This window comes from Macrosteles quadrilineatus, unplaced genomic scaffold, assembly GCF_028750875.1.
Source record: "Macrosteles quadrilineatus isolate MER2022 unplaced genomic scaffold, UCM_ALF_1.0 Scaffold_2__2_contigs__length_208266976, whole genome shotgun sequence".
NCBI classification, from domain to species: domain Eukaryota; kingdom Metazoa; phylum Arthropoda; class Insecta; order Hemiptera; family Cicadellidae; genus Macrosteles; species Macrosteles quadrilineatus.
The window spans coordinates 1,114,593-1,133,738 of record NW_026542595.1 but is presented as its reverse complement, the minus strand read 5'-3'; the positions used below and the strand labels follow the sequence as shown (position 1 = coordinate 1,133,738).

Sequence of the window (19,146 nt, the reverse complement as noted above, 5' to 3'; positions counted from 1 at the left end):
CCAGAGACAGTAATGTAATTTCTGTAATGTAAACATGTCAATTGGGCATGTTGGTTTTCAGTTTCCATTCATAGGATAAATATCTCCATGATCCAGTCTTACAAGGTTGGCCTACTAAAAATATTTTTTGTCACACAACACAGTTTTATTAAAGACTTTCCAAGCAACGATTTAGTGTGGACAACAGCTTTTTGCCGTCTGCTTGATCAAATGCAATTTCATCACATCCAACTGTACTGTACTGTAATACATTTTGACAATGCGTGGTTATAAACTAAAACACAACCTCTCTTAGAAGTTATGATTAGTGATCGATAAGTCCTTTAGTCAGTGTGAATGCATGAGGAATTTGTACACTTTATTTATTGGCCGGTTTAGGGTAGTATGGCAAAAAATATCGTACACCACTCATCCAAAATGTGTATACCGCACTCGTATGATAACAACCTTACTCGTCCGGTAAACACTTATTTTTGGAACTAGTTACACTATATACTATTACAGAAGTAGGAATAAATTTTGCTGTTAACTCTCAATAATTTATTATTGTATGTTTTACGGTAGAAATTATTTTTAAGAGAGTTAAAGTTCAGCTAACTTACCAGAGAAAGTTTTGATTCTTCGGGATACTTGAATAAAAAATCACAATATATAACACTGATATGTTGTCCTGATAAATGACTTCTTCAGTGAGTAGATTGACTTCTACTGTCAAGTTAAGTTAGTCGAAGTTTACTTCTTCTAATAATAATTCCTAACCAGCCTCTTGGTTTACCTCGGTAAAGTATTACCTGTTGTATGTTTTAGCAATTACTTGAAGAAGCTTATCACCAAAAACTTTTAGATAATATGCAAGCCGCAGAAGAAAGAACTGCCAAGAAACGAGCCAAACGATTGCGTAAAAAACAAAACTATAAAAAGAACAAACTGCTCAAACCTAAATTGAACAATAGCGGTCAATCCCAAACAGAAAGTGAATCCGAGGATAGGAGTGAAAGCGAAGCAGACAAAAACAGAGAGGAGGAAGAAGAAAATACTGTGAGTAGAAATGAAGACATTAGTAATACAGAAGAATGCAAGCAACAAAAGAATACAGAAAATACAAAGATTAGGAATAATTCTGAAGAAGACGAAAATGTTGAAACTGGAAATGGATCAGGAGAGATGTACTGCAATGAAAAAAAGTGGATGGTTAAGAAACAGCTGAATCCAAACTAAAAGAAGCAGACTCGTAGATTAAGAGATTGACTTGGTAAAGATGCATGATTACAACAGATATTTGCTTCTGTAAATATGTAATATAGTTTAATTCTAATGAAAGTTGGCATTTTGATTGTCAGTATCCCTTTTTTAAAACGTTTTTATTAGCTCGCTTTCTTGTCCGGTACAAATTTCGCAATCAATTTTATACTAATTTACCGATGAGCTAGAGACTTGAAACATAGCTCACAAATGGAAGACAATGCAATATTATATCATTTAATTTTCATATTTCCCTTGGGCTACGCCCCATGGGATTGTTTTCATTAACTCGCTTTCTTGCAAATTTTGATACTTCCCCATGAGCTAGAGACTTGAAATTTGAAACATAGCTCATAAATGGAAGACAATGCAATATTATGTCATTTAATTTTCATATTTCTCTTGGGCTACGCCCCATGGGCTTGTTTTTATTAGCTCGCTTTCCTACAAATTTTGATATCAATTTTAAACAAAGTTCCCGATGAGCAAGAGACTTGAAATTTGAAACATAGCTCACAAATGGATGACAATGCAATATTATGTAATTTAATTTTCATATTTCCCTTGGGCTACGCCCCATGGGCCTCCAAAATTTTCATGTTTACATTTTGAAAGCATGTAAATATATCAATTAGTTTAAGTCAGCTGTAATAGCTATTTACCTTACAAGTGTAGTAAGAGCGTTTTTACATCACGCAGGTGAATGTTGTGCAACGAGCGTAAGCGAGTTGCATAATTTACCGAAGTGATGTAAACACGCTCTTGTGTAACGTGTAACGTACAAGATTTTACCTGACCCGACAATATACAGGAGGTTACGAACAATATTTTTCATTATCCATTTCACTCATCTTCTAACAGTAACGTTCATTTACAAACAAAAGCTAGGTTAGGAAAATTCTTCTAAACATAACAATAAAATTCAAGCGCGCAGCTGATTTCTAGCGTTGAATGTCGTTGGCTCTTTGGAGAGGTATATTTTTTAAGTTAAGCACTCAATGTTATTTAAATGGGTTTCATTACATCACCGAGTGAGTTTTTTTTTCAACTTTACATCACTCGAGAAGTAACGAAGTTATATACATCACGCTTGGGATAGGGAAGTTTAACAGGGCGGGTCAGGTAAATACTTAAATTTGACAGTTCAAAGAGCAGAGGTTAAGAGGTACAGGTTTTGCTCCCAAGAGATTCTGTATACAAACATTTCAAAATAAAGATAAACAATCTGATTGCAGATATAAAGGCGTTTGTTAATAATGTCAATTGTTATTTATTTATTATTCTAAAAAGTAGACAATAAATTAAATAGATTGATATATTTATAGTTAGTAGGTAGGCCATACATTCAATCTAATACATATAATTATATGAAAAGAAACTCAAATAAACCTTAGATTTCCCACATGCATCTGTCTTAATCTGATATAGATGCTTGAAATAGATTTAACATCCTCACACATTAAAAACTAAAAAGTAGAAAATAATGTATAAATAAAAAACTTTTTAAGACAAAACGTTTTTAAACGCACTAAAAAGTAGAAGATAATTTAGAAATATGTGGAGAGTATAAATACTTGTGAGATTTAAAACAAAAAACGTGGGGTGCATGCAATTGATAATAATACATTAGTTCAATAGGTGAAGGTAGGTGTAAATTATCTATTGCATGCACCCCACGTTTTTCGTTTTAAATGTTACAAGTATTTATACTCTCCACATATTTCTAAATTATTTTCTACTTTTTAGTGCGTTTAAAAACGTTTTGTCTTAAAAAGTTTTTTATTTATACATTATTTTTGTATACATACAACAGAACAATCCTATATATAATATGAGTAAAGTTTGAATACTTGTTACCTTCAACTCGGAATTGGCACCAAGAAACACCTTTATGGCGTGGAAGTCTTGAGGGCGTAAAGCAGAGACTCAAGCTTTAGTGCACATATAGTCAGTGAGTGCTATATTATTTCTTCTAAATCTGTTTAGTTGCGACATACCTTCTTTTACTTCTGTGTGTCCTTAGGTTTAGTTTAATTAGAGAAGAGAAATCATTTTACACTTGTAATTACTTGAATGCTAGGCTATTAGTTCACAGTAATTAATTATTGTTGTTTTAACTTGGAAATAGTGCCTTGTAAGGCTTTCACAGATCATTAACAATACAGTAATATGAAAAACTTTTTTTTCCTTGTGTTAATAACCAAATAAGTAAAATAAAATGAATACCACAATTCAAAATTTGGTCCCATAAAATTAAGTTTTAACAACAGTAATGCCTCTAAAACAAATTACTTACTGACAGTTTTTTTTATCTGTTGTTTTATTTAGATTCATGTTCAGTACCATGTGTATACATTTTGAGGCTTATGGTATTTTTTTGTTCCCATGAAGGTAGAGAAAACGCTTAACTTCAAACAGGTTTGATGAGTAACATAATTTACAATAAGCTACTACAACGATTCACTAAACATCTACTTAGTATACCTAAGTAATGCCCACTTTTTTGTTGTGCAGTCTTAACTTTTGCCTCTTTTAATCTCTCTTGAAGGATTTCCTTTTAAAACATAGTAAACCTCTCGGCAATTTATGATTCTTTCGTAATTTTTTATCAACCAAAGTGAAATGATGATGTCCAAAATCTGGAACATATGTGAATAAAGGATGTTTTAAAGGTAGTTAAAGTGGCTTGGAATACTTCATTCAACTACTTCAATCTTAATTTGAAACAAAGTTATTAGACATAAGACATATTTTATTTACACAAAACGTTCTTTATAAAGTACATTTCATACATAAGAACAGGTGTTTCCTCATAGTGAAGTATTTTATAATAAAATTAATAGTTAAAATAATTAAAAAAAACTCATGTAGGATATCAGAGAATTTTTATCTACACTATAGGGTTCTCCAAAAATTCGTCAAGTGAATAGTAGGCTTTCTCAATTATTTTATCTATTATTTTGTCTTTGAATTGAGTAGCATTTAAATTTTTAAGATACAGGGGTAATTCATTGTACAATCTAAGTCCCATATATTGAGGGCTGTTCCTAAAAGTCGTCAATTTGTGATGTGGTAATCTGAAATTATATTTATTCCTTGTATTATAATTATGTGTAAATTTGACTACATCTGACAAATTTTCCTTAGTGTTATGTATCCAATTTAGAATTTCATTTATGTATAATCCAAAAATGGTGTGAATTCTAAGATTTTTAAACAGGTTTTTACATGATTTTCTCCTTCTTGATTTGGTTAAGATTCTAATAATTTTTTTCTGTAAAATTAGTAGGGATTTGACTTCTGTTGACACTCCCCACAATATGATTCCATACCTCAAAATGGATTCAACGTATCCATAGTAAACTGTGATACATGTATCCTGGGGTACACAGTTTATCAGGTGAAAGAAAGCAAAATAAATAGATCTTAGTTTACCTTTCATCTTATCTATGTGAATCTTCCAATTAATATGAGTATCAAGCAATACACCCAAAAATCTATGAGATTCTACTAAATTTGGAATTTTATCAAGAATTACATTGTTTTTTAAAGAAAATTTGATTATATGAGTTTTGTCAATATTCAGCTTTAAACCATTATCTGAAAACCAATTTTTCATACAATCCAAAGTGTTTTCCATTTATACAATTAAGTTATTTACTGAATCCTCTCTTATGATTGCTGTTGTATCATCAGCAAATAAGATTAAATCTCTGCCAATAGCTTTTGGAAGGTCATTAATAAAGATCAGGAAAAACAGAGGACCCAATATTGACCATTGAGGTACACCATAATTAGATAAATTCCAGTTTGACATATGTTTCACACCGTTTTTGGTCACTATTGTTCTATACTTTCTGTTCTGTAAGTAAGAGTCTAATAAAGAAAAACTTTTAATCTTTATACCGTAGTCTTTTGATTTAGAAAGCAAAATTGAATGATCCACACAATCAAAGGCTTTAGACAGGTCACAGAAAACACCAGCAGTAGTTTCAGACCTGTCCAAAGCCTTTGTAACATCATTGATAAATTCAATCAGTGCACTGTTAGTGCTGAATGTCTTCCTAAACCCAAACTGTTTTTCATAAAACAAATCATTGCTGTTAAAATAGTTTACTAGCCGGAAATTGATAACTTTTTCAAATATCTTTGAAAAAGCCCCTTTTTTGTATATCGGAGTAATATGAGAGTATTTCAATTTTTCCGGGAAAATACCACATTCAAAACATTTATTAATTATATCTGAGAGGGGTTCAGCAATTTTATTTGCTACTGCTTTGATGAGTGAAATGGGAACTTCATCCCAACCCACCGATGTCTTATTTTCCAAAGAAAATATTATTTTTTAAATTTCATTTTTGTTGGTTCAAAGTTATACAGTGAACACCCCTTTATATTCACAGATATTTTCATATTTGGGTGGACACCCTTTACAATAGGATTTGGCAAGTTTAAGCTATTAACAACATTAAAAAAAAGAATTAAAAGTTTTGTTAACAACATTTTGGTCTTCAATTATTTCATTATTAGGGACTTTTAATTAAATATGATTGCCACAACTATCCTCTTTTCTAATGCCTAATTCGTTATTTACAACTTTCCACATAGCTTTTGGTTTATTTAATGCATTATTTATATATTTGCTGTTAGACCTTTTTTTAGAACTGTTTACAACTTTACGAAATATCTTTTTATAAGACTTTACATAGTTAAGAAAAATTGGGATTGTACTGGTTTTGGCTTGCCAATGCAACTCGCGCTTTCTTTTGCTAGAAACCTTAATACCTGTTGTTACCCAATCCAATATAACAGTTTTTATCTTAGATTTCTTTTTTACAGCCTTTAGTGGGAAATAATGATTCAACTGCCCTATAAAATACCTCAAAAAATGGTTGTAACTATCATTAACATTACAATTATCCAAACATAATTGACTTTTGTAAATTTCAAAACTTTTTACATATTCGTTCATAGCATTTTTACTAAAAGTTCTTTTATAAAAAACCTTTTTGTTTTTGTCATTTATCAATTTGTTAGGTAGATTTATAAACAGTGCATTATGGTCAGATAAAATTATTCTCAAAGTAGTACAAGACACGCCAAAAGTAAATGAATTCTGTGCACTAGAGGATCAGGGGTATGTCGGCACTAGAACTGATTTATGCCCGATGATTGATTAAGAATCCCTAAAGAGCTTGTTGTTATCAATGGCAAAGTTTGACACTTTAAACACTAAGGCCAAGTATAGCTCAGGAATCAGTTTGTCAAATCTAATCTGCGTGTGCTTGTGTATTTTATAGTGGCATTTGTCAGATTTGGCCAACGGTGGCATGGTTGCTCATTTGGCTTAGGCGTTGCACTGGCGAGTGTGACATTGAGGTCTTTCTACATATGCACTGATTTAAATGTGCACTGATTACATGTGCAATCTATAGCTTACTAATGTATGGCTCAGCTGGTGTGAATGACCAACCTTAACCCTCGTGAGGGTTGAGGGTATGAGGGGCCGCTTTCGGAGTTTTTCTTCTTAAGATTTTGTAAAATAAAGTACTAAATGGGCTATACCAGTTGTGTCCGGCTATCTACTTGACACGCCATATACCTGGACTACGCCAAAACAATATTTACCCCCTACCCCTCTCCTAGGATCAGTTTGAGTTGCGAGTAATTATGGTGCAGTCGAGTTGCAGAGGTTTTCTCTTTGTATGCCCTATCTAGTTTGTAGTTTGTGCAGAGTGTAGTTTCAAAAATAATTACCAGATAAAACAAATTAACGGTGTCGGCAAACTGACATATACTTTCTCTCATTAGCTTGTCAAAATCCTTATAATGAGTAGGTATAGTGGTGGAAGTAAGAATGATATTTTATGAGTAAAATCACAAAAATTGCAATAAATTTTGAATAATGTTACATTGAAATGATTATAGTCTAGTTTTTACAGCATTGCAATATTTTGTTTAGAGTTAAAAGGACCATACTACTAAATTATCAAATCAATATGTTCTCGCCATTTTTGTGAAGATTATCTGATTATCCTGTAATTTTATGGGGTTTTATGGAAAATCACCATTAAAAATCTAAATTACATAAAAAGTAAAATACCCCTGGAGTTACCATGGATTAGTACATACCAAACTTCGGCAAAATCCGAGGTGTAGTCTGTAGCTCTGAACACAACCACACACAGGTCCGTCAGTCGCTCTGCCGGCATCCATTAGTAGATATCAGATCTCTTTCCACCAATATTTTGGATTTAGAAAGTCAACAAACGACTTTAAAAATGTTTTCATTATCAACTGAGATGGGGACGTCTCTCAGGTATATATTTTAAACCAAATATGAGTGTAGAATGGGTGTAGAATGGATTGAGATAATCTGTGTAGCTTTGTTACTGACTAAGTTCAGCAGTTTCATTAGCTAGGATCATTTATTCAAATCCCAATGATCAGGAACAGCTGAGTACAACTATCCACCACTATGACATAGTGTTGCGCTGCCTGTGCTTCTAGTGGGGCCTTGCAGTAACTCGTTGAATGTTGACTTTAGAGTCTTTCAGCAGACTTGGGGCTTGACATATCAACGTTGACAGTAGTCTGTCGGCGTGATATCAAACGACCATGGAGGCCAGTCAACAGTCTCTATACGAGATGATGAGTTCACCAAACGTTTGTCTCAAGAGACCAATTGTGTCGTATGCTGTGTGGAATGTCGCGTCGTCTTCATGTTGAAACCACATATTTTCTAAATCCACTTCGATTTCTTTAGCTGAGGAACGAAAAAGTCCCTTACCATTGCCCAATAGCGTTGACCATTTAACAGTCTGGCTAGCATCGTCTTAAAAAAAAATAAGGGTTAATAACACCACCTGCCCAAATGACACACCAAACGGTAAGACTTTGTAGGTGAAGGGGCACACTAACACATACCTAGAGGATACAAATATTGAAATGACAACATAATTTTAAAAAAAATCAGCTGTTTAACAATGCTACCAACTTAAAAAAAAACAAAAAAATCATCCTGTAGTATAGTATGGCTCAAATCACATTATCAAATTTTATGACTATCATTCGAATTAATATTGTGCTGAGTAGACATATTTAAGGAGATCCTGTAAATTTTAATATATTTATACAACCCCGACTCTTAGGTATTTGAAAGTCATGATGGGTAAAAATTATCATTGAATAAATAAGATGTAGGGCTTAAACTGTGAGTTCCAATGCATTAACTTAATAACACTGTGATATGTACAATAAAGTGCTCTTTTTATTTATTTTTTTTTAAGAAGCACCAGAGTTTGATGTGCTCTTTTACTCATTTAAAGGATAAACCTGTAGTAATCCCAGAAAGAGTGAAAGAAAAGAAAATGCCTCATGTGCCAGAGTTTGTGAGAAATGTAATGGGATCAAGTGCAGGAGCTGGCAGTGGAGAATTCCATGTATATCGTCATCTCAGGAGGAAGGAATATGCAAGACAAAAGTTTATCCAAGAAAAAAGTGAAAAAGTAAGTTTCATTATTATGAACTAGCGGTATAAATATATGATGTAGGGAAAGATACAAGATGTAAACCAAAAAGATAGTGGGATCTTTTATTAACAAAATATGCTGTCATAGTTTCAAAATCTGAGTTTTGCAATATACCATTCTAGTTTTAATAACAGTAATATAATAAATAATATTTTGTTAATATGTTACTTATTAAACCTTACAAATAGTATCTTCTTATAGCAGCCTTAAGCTTATTTTCCACTTAAAGGCATGTACTTTAAGTTTTGTATTGATAAAAACTGTCTTGCACAAGTAGAACAGTTGGCTCATATAAAAACATCTCTCATATTTGTCCCGTACTTATATCTTTCAACATATATACAGTACTTGAGACTTTGTTAAATGGAAAATTACCTTCACTTGCAACAACAGCCTCTTTGTGATGTTGATAACTCAATTACTCAGTGCTGCTTCACATTCCTCATTGTACCAGAGACAGTAATGTAATTTCTGTAATGTAAACATGTCAATTGGGCATGTTGGTTTTCAGTTTCCATTCATAGGATAAATATCTCCATGATCCAGTCTTACAAGGTTGGCCTACTAAAAATATTTTTTGTCACACAACACAGTTTTATTAAAGACTTTCCAAGCAACGATTTAGTGTGGACAACAGCTTTTTGCCGTCTGCTTGATCAAATGCAATTTCATCACATCCAACTGTACTGTACTGTAATACATTTTGACAATGCGTGGTTATAAACTAAAACACAACCTCTCTTAGAAGTTATGATTAGTGATCGATAAGTCCTTTAGTCAGTGTGAATGCATGAGGAATTTGTACACTTTATTTATTGGCCGGTTTAGGGTAGTATGGCAAAAAATATCGTACACCACTCATCCAAAATGTGTATACCGCACTCGTATGATAACAACCTTACTCGTCCGGTAAACACTTATTTTTGGAACTAGTTACACTATATACTATTACAGAAGTAGGAATAAATTTTGCTGTTAACTCTCAATAATTTATTATTGTATGTTTTACGGTAGAAATTATTTTTAAGAGAGTTAAAGTTCAGCTAACTTACCAGAGAAAGTTTTGATTCTTCGGGATACTTGAATAAAAAATCACAATATATAACACTGATATGTTGTCCTGATAAATGACTTCTTCAGTGAGTAGATTGACTTCTACTGTCAAGTTAAGTTAGTCGAAGTTTACTTCTTCTAATAATAATTCCTAACCAGCCTCTTGGTTTACCTCGGTAAAGTATTACCTGTTGTATGTTTTAGCAATTACTTGAAGAAGCTTATCACCAAAAACTTTTAGATAATATGCAAGCCGCAGAAGAAAGAACTGCCAAGAAACGAGCCAAACGATTGCGTAAAAAACAAAACTATAAAAAGAACAAACTGCTCAAACCTAAATTGAACAATAGCGGTCAATCCCAAACAGAAAGTGAATCCGAGGATAGGAGTGAAAGCGAAGCAGACAAAAACAGAGAGGAGGAAGAAGAAAATACTGTGAGTAGAAATGAAGACATTAGTAATACAGAAGAATGCAAGCAACAAAAGAATACAGAAAATACAAAGATTAGGAATAATTCTGAAGAAGACGAAAATGTTGAAACTGGAAATGGATCAGGAGAGATGTACTGCAATGAAAAAAAGTGGATGGTTAAGAAACAGCTGAATCCAAACTAAAAGAAGCAGACTCGTAGATTAAGAGATTGACTTGGTAAAGATGCATGATTACAACAGATATTTGCTTCTGTAAATATGTAATATAGTTTAATTCTAATGAAAGTTGGCATTTTGATTGTCAGTATCCCTTTTTTAAAACGTTTTTATTAGCTCGCTTTCTTGTCCGGTACAAATTTCGCAATCAATTTTATACTAATTTACCGATGAGCTAGAGACTTGAAACATAGCTCACAAATGGAAGACAATGCAATATTATATCATTTAATTTTCATATTTCCCTTGGGCTACGCCCCATGGGATTGTTTTCATTAACTCGCTTTCTTGCAAATTTTGATACTTCCCCATGAGCTAGAGACTTGAAATTTGAAACATAGCTCATAAATGGAAGACAATGCAATATTATGTCATTTAATTTTCATATTTCTCTTGGGCTACGCCCCATGGGCTTGTTTTTATTAGCTCGCTTTCCTACAAATTTTGATATCAATTTTAAACAAAGTTCCCGATGAGCAAGAGACTTGAAATTTGAAACATAGCTCACAAATGGATGACAATGCAATATTATGTAATTTAATTTTCATATTTCCCTTGGGCTACGCCCAATAATTATTTTCCCAATGATTTAATTTTCATGTTTACATTTTGAAAGCATGTAAATATATCAATTAGTTTAAGTCAGCTGTAATAGCTATTTACCTTACAAGTGTAGTAAGAGCGTTTTTACATCACGCAGGTGAATGTTGTGCAACGAGCGTAAGCGAGTTGCATAATTTACCGAAGTGATGTAAACACGCTCTTGTGTAACGTGTAACGTACAAGATTTTACCTGACCCGACAATATACAGGAGGTTACGAACAATATTTTTCATTATCCATTTCACTCATCTTCTAACAGTAACGTTCATTTACAAACAAAAGCTAGGTTAGGAAAATTCTTCTAAACATAACAATAAAATTCAAGCGCGCAGCTGATTTCTAGCGTTGAATGTCGTTGGCTCTTTGGAGAGGTATATTTTTTAAGTTAAGCACTCAATGTTATTTAAATGGGTTTCATTACATCACCGAGTGAGTTTTTTTTTCAACTTTACATCACTCGAGAAGTAACGAAGTTATATACATCACGCTTGGGATAGGGAAGTTTAACAGGGCGGGTCAGGTAAATACTTAAATTTGACAGTTCAAAGAGCAGAGGTTAAGAGGTACAGGTTTTGCTCCCAAGAGATTCTGTATACAAACATTTCAAAATAAAGATAAACAATCTGATTGCAGATATAAAGGCGTTTGTTAATAATGTCAATTGTTATTTATTTATTATTCTAAAAAGTAGACAATAAATTAAATAGATTGATATATTTATAGTTAGTAGGTAGGCCATACATTCAATCTAATACATATAATTATATGAAAAGAAACTCAAATAAACCTTAGATTTCCCACATGCATCTGTCTTAATCTGATATAGATGCTTGAAATAGATTTAACATCCTCACACATTAAAAACTAAAAAGTAGAAAATAATGTATAAATAAAAAACTTTTTAAGACAAAACGTTTTTAAACGCACTAAAAAGTAGAAGATAATTTAGAAATATGTGGAGAGTATAAATACTTGTGAGATTTAAAACAAAAAACGTGGGGTGCATGCAATTGATAATAATACATTAGTTCAATAGGTGAAGGTAGGTGTAAATTATCTATTGCATGCACCCCACGTTTTTCGTTTTAAATGTTACAAGTATTTATACTCTCCACATATTTCTAAATTATTTTCTACTTTTTAGTGCGTTTAAAAACGTTTTGTCTTAAAAAGTTTTTTATTTATACATTATTTTTGTATACATACAACAGAACAATCCTATATATAATATGAGTAAAGTTTGAATACTTGTTACCTTCAACTCGGAATTGGCACCAAGAAACACCTTTATGGCGTGGAAGTCTTGAGGGCGTAAAGCAGAGACTCAAGCTTTAGTGCACATATAGTCAGTGAGTGCTATATTATTTCTTCTAAATCTGTTTAGTTGTGACATACCTTCTTTTACTTCTGTGTGTCCTTAGGTTTAGTTTAATTAGAGAAGAGAAATCATTTTACACTTGTAATTACTTGAATGCTAGGCTATTAGTTCACAGTAATTAATTATTGTTGTTTTAACTTGGAAATAGTGCCTTGTAAGGCTTTCACAGATCATTAACAATACAGTAATATGAAAAACTTTTTTTTCCTTGTGTTAATAACCAAATAAGTAAAATAAAATGAATACCACAATTCAAAATTTGGTCCCATAAAATTAAGTTTTAACAACAGTAATGCCTCTAAAACAAATTACTTACTGACAGTTTTTTTTATCTGTTGTTTTATTTAGATTCATGTTCAGTACCATGTGTATACATTTTGAGGCTTATGGTATTTTTTTGTTCCCATGAAGGTAGAGAAAACGCTTAACTTCAAACAGGTTTGATGAGTAACATAATTTACAATAAGCTACTACAACGATTCACTAAACATCTACTTAGTATACCTAAGTAATGCCCACTTTTTTGTTGTGCAGTCTTAACTTTTGCCTCTTTTAATCTCTCTTGAAGGATTTCCTTTTAAAACATAGTAAACCTCTCGGCAATTTATGATTCTTTCGTAATTTTTTATCAACCAAAGTGAAATGATGATGTCCAAAATCTGGAACATATGTGAATAAAGGATGTTTTAAAGGTAGTTAAAGTGGCTTGGAATACTTCATTCAACTACTTCAATCTTAATTTGAAACAAAGTTATTAGACATAAGACATATTTTATTTACACAAAACGTTCTTTATAAAGTACATTTCATACATAAGAACAGGTGTTTCCTCATAGTGAAGTATTTTATAATAAAATTAATAGTTAAAATAATTAAAAAAAACTCATGTAGGATATCAGAGAATTTTTATCTACACTATAGGGTTCTCCAAAAATTCGTCAAGTGAATAGTAGGCTTTCTCAATTATTTTATCTATTATTTTGTCTTTGAATTGAGTAGCATTTAAATTTTTAAGATACAGGGGTAATTCATTGTACAATCTAAGTCCCATATATTGAGGGCTGTTCCTAAAAGTCGTCAATTTGTGATGTGGTAATCTGAAATTATATTTATTCCTTGTATTATAATTATGTGTAAATTTGACTACATCTGACAAATTTTCCTTAGTGTTATGTATCCAATTTAGAATTTCATTTATGTATAATCCAAAAATGGTGTGAATTCTAAGATTTTTAAACAGGTTTTTACATGATTTTCTCCTTCTTGATTTGGTTAAGATTCTAATAATTTTTTTCTGTAAAATTAGTAGGGATTTGACTTCTGTTGACACTCCCCACAATATGATTCCATACCTCAAAATGGATTCAACGTATCCATAGTAAACTGTGATACATGTATCCTGGGGTACACAGTTTATCAGGTGAAAGAAAGCAAAATAAATAGATCTTAGTTTACCTTTCATCTTATCTATGTGAATCTTCCAATTAATATGAGTATCAAGCAATACACCCAAAAATCTATGAGATTCTACTAAATTTGGAATTTTATCAAGAATTACATTGTTTTTTAAAGAAAATTTGATTATATGAGTTTTGTCAATATTCAGCTTTAAACCATTATCTGAAAACCAATTTTTCATACAATCCAAAGTGTTTTCCATTTATACAATTAAGTTATTTACTGAATCCTCTCTTATGATTGCTGTTGTATCATCAGCAAATAAGATTAAATCTCTGCCAATAGCTTTTGGAAGGTCATTAATAAAGATCAGGAAAAACAGAGGACCCAATATTGACCATTGAGGTACACCATAATTAGATAAATTCCAGTTTGACATATGTTTCACACCGTTTTTGGTCACTATTGTTCTATACTTTCTGTTCTGTAAGTAAGAGTCTAATAAAGAAAAACTTTTAATCTTTATACCGTAGTCTTTTGATTTAGAAAGCAAAATTGAATGATCCACACAATCAAAGGCTTTAGACAGGTCACAGAAAACACCAGCAGTAGTTTCAGACCTGTCCAAAGCCTTTGTAACATCATTGATAAATTCAATCAGTGCACTGTTAGTGCTGAATGTCTTCCTAAACCCAAACTGTTTTTCATAAAACAAATCATTGCTGTTAAAATAGTTTACTAGCCGGAAATTGATAACTTTTTCAAATATCTTTGAAAAATTACTTAAAACAGATATTGGGCGGTAGTTATTTATATCAGTTCTAGCCCCTTTTTTGTATATCGGAGTAATATGAGAGTATTTCAATTTTTCCGGGAAAATACCACATTCAAAACATTTATTAATTATATCTGAGAGGGGTTCAGCAATTTTATTTGCTACTGCTTTGATGAGTGAAATGGGAACTTCATCCCAACCCACCGATGTCTTATTTTCCAAAGAAAATATTATTTTTTAAATTTCATTTTTGTTGGTTCAAAGTTATACAGTGAACACCCCTTTATATTCACAGATATTTTCATATTTGGGTGGACACCCTTTACAATAGGATTTGGCAAGTTTAAGCTATTAACAACATTAAAAAAAAGAATTAAAAGTTTTGTTAACAACATTTTGGTCTTCAATTATTTCATTATTAGGGACTTTTAATTAAATATGATTGCCACAACTATCCTCTTTTCTAATGCCTAATTCGTTATTTACAACTTTCCACATAGCTTTTGGTTTATTTAATGCATTATTTATATATTTGCTGTTAGACCTTTTTTTAGAACTGTTTACAACTTTACGAAATATCTTTTTATAAGACTTTACATAGTTAAGAAAAATTGGGATTGTACTGGTTTTGGCTTGCCAATGCAACTCGCGCTTTCTTTTGCTAGAAACCTTAATACCTGTTGTTACCCAATCCAATATAACAGTTTTTATCTTAGATTTCTTTTTTACAGCCTTTAGTGGGAAATAATGATTCAACTGCCCTATAAAATACCTCAAAAAATGGTTGTAACTATCATTAACATTACAATTATCCAAACATAATTGACTTTTGTAAATTTCAAAACTTTTTACATATTCGTTCATAGCATTTTTACTAAAAGTTCTTTTATAAAAAACCTTTTTGTTTTTGTCATTTATCAATTTGTTAGGTAGATTTATAAACAGTGCATTATGGTCAGATAAAATTATTCTCAAAGTAGTACAAGACACGCCAAAAGTAAATGAATTCTGTGCACTAGAGGATCATGGGTATGTCGGCACTAGAACTGATTTATGCCCGATGATTGATTAAGAATCCCTAAAGAGCTTGTTGTTATCAATGGCAAAGTTTGACACTTTAAACACTAAGGCCAAGTATAGCTCAGGAATCAGTTTGTCAAATCTAATCTGCGTGTGCTTGTGTATTTTATAGTGGCATTTGTCAGATTTGGCCAACGGTGGCATGGTTGCTCATTTGGCTTAGGCGTTGCACTGGCGAGTGTGACATTGAGGTCTTTCTACATATGCACTGATTTAAATGTGCACTGATTACATGTGCAATCTATAGCTTACTAATGTATGGCTCAGCTGGTGTGAATGACCAACCTTAACCCTCGTGAGGGTTGAGGGTATGAGGGGCCGCTTTCGGAGTTTTTCTTCTTAAGATTTTGTAAAATAAAGTACTAAATGGGCTATACCAGTTGTGTCTGGCTATCTACTTGACACGCCATATACCTGGACTACGCCAAAACAATATTTACCCCCTACCCCTCTCCTAGGATCAGTTTGAGTTGCGAGTAATTATGGTGCAGTCGAGTTGCAGAGGTTTTCTCTTTGTATGCCCTATCTAGTTTGTAGTTTGTGCAGAGTGTAGTTTCAAAAATAATTACCAGATAAAACAAATTAACGGTGTCGGCAAACTGACATATACTTTCTCTCATTAGCTTGTCAAAATCCTTATAATGAGTAGGTATAGTGGTGGAAGTAAGAATGATATTTTATGAGTAAAATCACAAAAATTGCAATAAATTTTGAATAATGTTACATTGAAATGATTATAGTCTAGTTTTTACAGCATTGCAATATTTTGTTTAGAGTTAAAAGGACCATACTACTAAATTATCAAATCAATATGTTCTCGCCATTTTTGTGAAGATTATCTGATTATCCTGTAATTTTATGGGGTTTTATGGAAAATCACCATTAAAAATCTAAATTACATAAAAAGTAAAATACCCCTGGAGTTACCATGGATTAGTACATACCAAACTTCGGCAAAATCCGAGGTGTAGTCTGTAGCTCTGAACACAACCACACACAAACATACACACATGCACACACAACTCAGACATCACTTCAAAAACCACTTTTTTTGATTCAGGGGAACCCAAAACGAATATTTCCACCCAAAGTTCAAACTTAAAATTGTTGACTAAAACAATTCTTTTTTCATACACTTTGTTTAGGGGGAGAAATTAAAAATAGGCTTAGGGCTTAAAGTGTTAATAAAAGTAACTTCAGTTGTAGTATGAAAAATTGTATAAAAGTGTAAAGGTCGATTCACACACATCAGTTCCGGCGCGTCACATCAATTGCATCACAGTAAAAAATGTTTTCTTTAATGAATTTCCTGTTACGCTATCTACACTCATCCGGCACAGGTCCGTCAGTCGCTCTGCCGGCATCCATTAGTAGATATCAGATCTCTTTCCACCAATATTTTGGATTTAGAAAGTCAACAAACGACTTTAAAAATGTTTTCATTATCAACTGAGATGGGGACGTCTCTCAGGTATATATTTTAAACCAAATATGAGTGTAGAATGGGTGTAGAATGGATTGAGATAATCTGTGTAGCTTTGTTACTGACTAAGTTCAGCAGTTTCATTAGCTAGGATCATTTATTCAAATCCCAATGATCAGGAACAGCTGGGTCCGGTTTTGAACCATCAAAAAGCTACTGACTCTTCTCAGGATCAATCCGACAACCTTGCTAGGCGAGCACTATAACCACTCAGCTACTCAGCCATACAAAATTTTCCAGGGGAGGACCACTGAACCCCCCCCCCCCTTTCTTAGGGCGTTTTGGACATTCCACGGTAGCCCCCTCTTGACAAGGTCCCAGAACCGGCATTGGCATAGTATATGTGTAATTTACATGAAGATACAAAAGCTAATACATGCATTTACCAAGAGTAATAATATCACAAGTAGTAAGCCAGCAGCTATTACCAAAAGGATGGTAAAGTAGTTTTCAAGCTTGGATTTGCATCCATGATTGAATGCTTGTTCCTTACTAATGAAATGTTTAATGCAGTCCATCTGGAAAAAAAATCAAATGTCAAATTTATTGTGACAAAATGTTTATAATTTAGTACCTACTGTACAAAATCTCAACATCCAAAGTAAAAGTTTCCCTCCGACTCCTAATTGTTACAAGTATACCACTTATATATCGTTTACCCCGGGCGGCAAAATTACGGTTGTTAGATAATTTTTTTAACCTCTCAAAAAAGTTTGCTTTTGCATACTGTAATGGTTTAGCCTCTAGCCAATACAATGTAAGGGGCTCTTAATAAAATATTTATAAGAACACCGGTGGGATGGGTAGGGGGGACGTTGCAGGGATGGGAGTGGCGGACATGACTGTTCAAGGTCAAAGTCAAGTCGTTTCTTGTATTTACAGCTGTGTGTAGAGTAGAGTGCCGCTGCCTGTGCCATCCTACCCCTGATCCCCTCTCTGCTCCGGCGCCGCAAAGAGCCACTCATTGTCTTAAGGTCTTTTTTTTTGCCAAAACACGCTTGCATGAATCATGCTTCAGTTTTGTTGTAAACCTGTGCTTCTCTTCTCAATATTCCACCTCAATCTGCTCAAAATGGAGTCAAAAGTAGGGGATGGACATCTTTGTGTAATTTGAAGGAATCTATGACTGTCTTCCCTAGAGTTAAATGGTGGTATTCTTCAAACACTCCTCTCCTCTTGTTAATCGGTTGTACCCCCATCGTCTCCTACACCTCCTATTTATCAAAACTAAGTTTTTTTCTTCTTTAAAAGACGATTTTCAGATAGTGGTCTGCACAGTCAACCATCTTAAACTTCACTGTCACCTACAACAGGGTAAATTTGATGAGCCTCAAGAAAATTGCCGCTTCTATCGTAGCCACCACCGCCGCTTACGTAATGCTTAGGTTGCCACTCGCTGTCTGCCGCTCAACACTTGCCACTCTTATCTTATCTTACCCGAGGCCTAGAGTAATTTTCCTCTTTATAAATTAAATAAAGTTATTGAGTATGTTTAGTGAGCTGTATGATCACTGCAAATTTAATAATCTATCTATATATATAATACGCTAAGCCGATTTTTGTGAACAGAACTCCTCCCTCATTTTTGGATCGATTTTAATGGTTAAAAAGTCAAAATAATGGCCCTGATCTGTAGTTTTGCAAAGTGTTTTTCATTTTTTGAAATCTTTATTAGTTTGGGCAGGATCATCCATCAAAGTTGGGTTTTCTCCCATAAGATTAACATGGAGGAATCGAAATATTTAATTGGAAACTTTGTCTCCACTAATTTGAGAGAACGGCTGGGCGTAGAAACTTGGTAGAGGTGTCCAAAGAAAGGTCTTAGATGAGTTATCAAAAGAAAAACGAAGGCAATCCTGTTAGGGCTGTAAAGATTCCTCCACAGATTTGTTTTCATTTTGATCATGTGGATAATACTTTTGAATTAAACAGCTGTTCATTCTTAAATTGTATT

At 32.9% G+C, this 19,146-nt stretch overlaps 3 protein-coding genes across 3 annotated transcripts in view; 2 read left to right on the top strand and 1 right to left on the bottom strand.

Moving 5' to 3' along the window:
• LOC128987206 (PRKR-interacting protein 1 homolog) overlaps positions 1 to 1,320 on the top strand; it is a 32,121-nt gene extending 30,801 nt beyond the window's left edge. Inside the window, exon 3 of the mRNA XM_054407951.1 lies at positions 808 to 1,320. Coding sequence (XP_054263926.1) covers positions 808 to 1,218 — 411 coding nt within the window. The 3' untranslated portion in view covers positions 1,219 to 1,320. The remainder of the gene's footprint in view (positions 1 to 807) is intronic.
• On the top strand, positions 1,138 to 10,544 carry LOC128987207 (PRKR-interacting protein 1 homolog). The gene is made up of 3 exons (XM_054407952.1): positions 1,138 to 1,252; positions 8,571 to 8,750; positions 10,032 to 10,544. The coding sequence occupies exons 2-3, from the start codon at positions 8,613 to 8,615 to the stop codon at positions 10,440 to 10,442; spliced, it is 549 nt and encodes a 182-aa protein (XP_054263927.1). The 5' UTR covers positions 1,138 to 1,252; positions 8,571 to 8,612; the 3' UTR covers positions 10,443 to 10,544.
• Positions 10,545 to 16,642: 6,098 nt separating this feature from the next.
• Positions 16,643 to 19,146, bottom strand: part of LOC128986700 (uncharacterized) — an 85,506-nt gene continuing 83,002 nt past the window's right edge. The window contains exon 6 of the mRNA XM_054407189.1: positions 16,643 to 16,689. Coding sequence (XP_054263164.1) covers positions 16,643 to 16,689 — 47 coding nt within the window. The remainder of the gene's footprint in view (positions 16,690 to 19,146) is intronic.

Excerpts from the sequence above, each read along its gene's own strand:
- LOC128987207 (XM_054407952.1), top strand. The coding sequence starts at position 8,613 with ATGCCTCATGTGCCAGAGTTTGTGAGAAATGTAATGGGATCAAGTGCA. Across the intron at positions 8,751-10,031 it reads TCCAAGAAAAAAGTGAAAAA|CAATTACTTGAAGAAGCTTA; the intron begins GTAAGTTTCATT and ends TGTATGTTTTAG.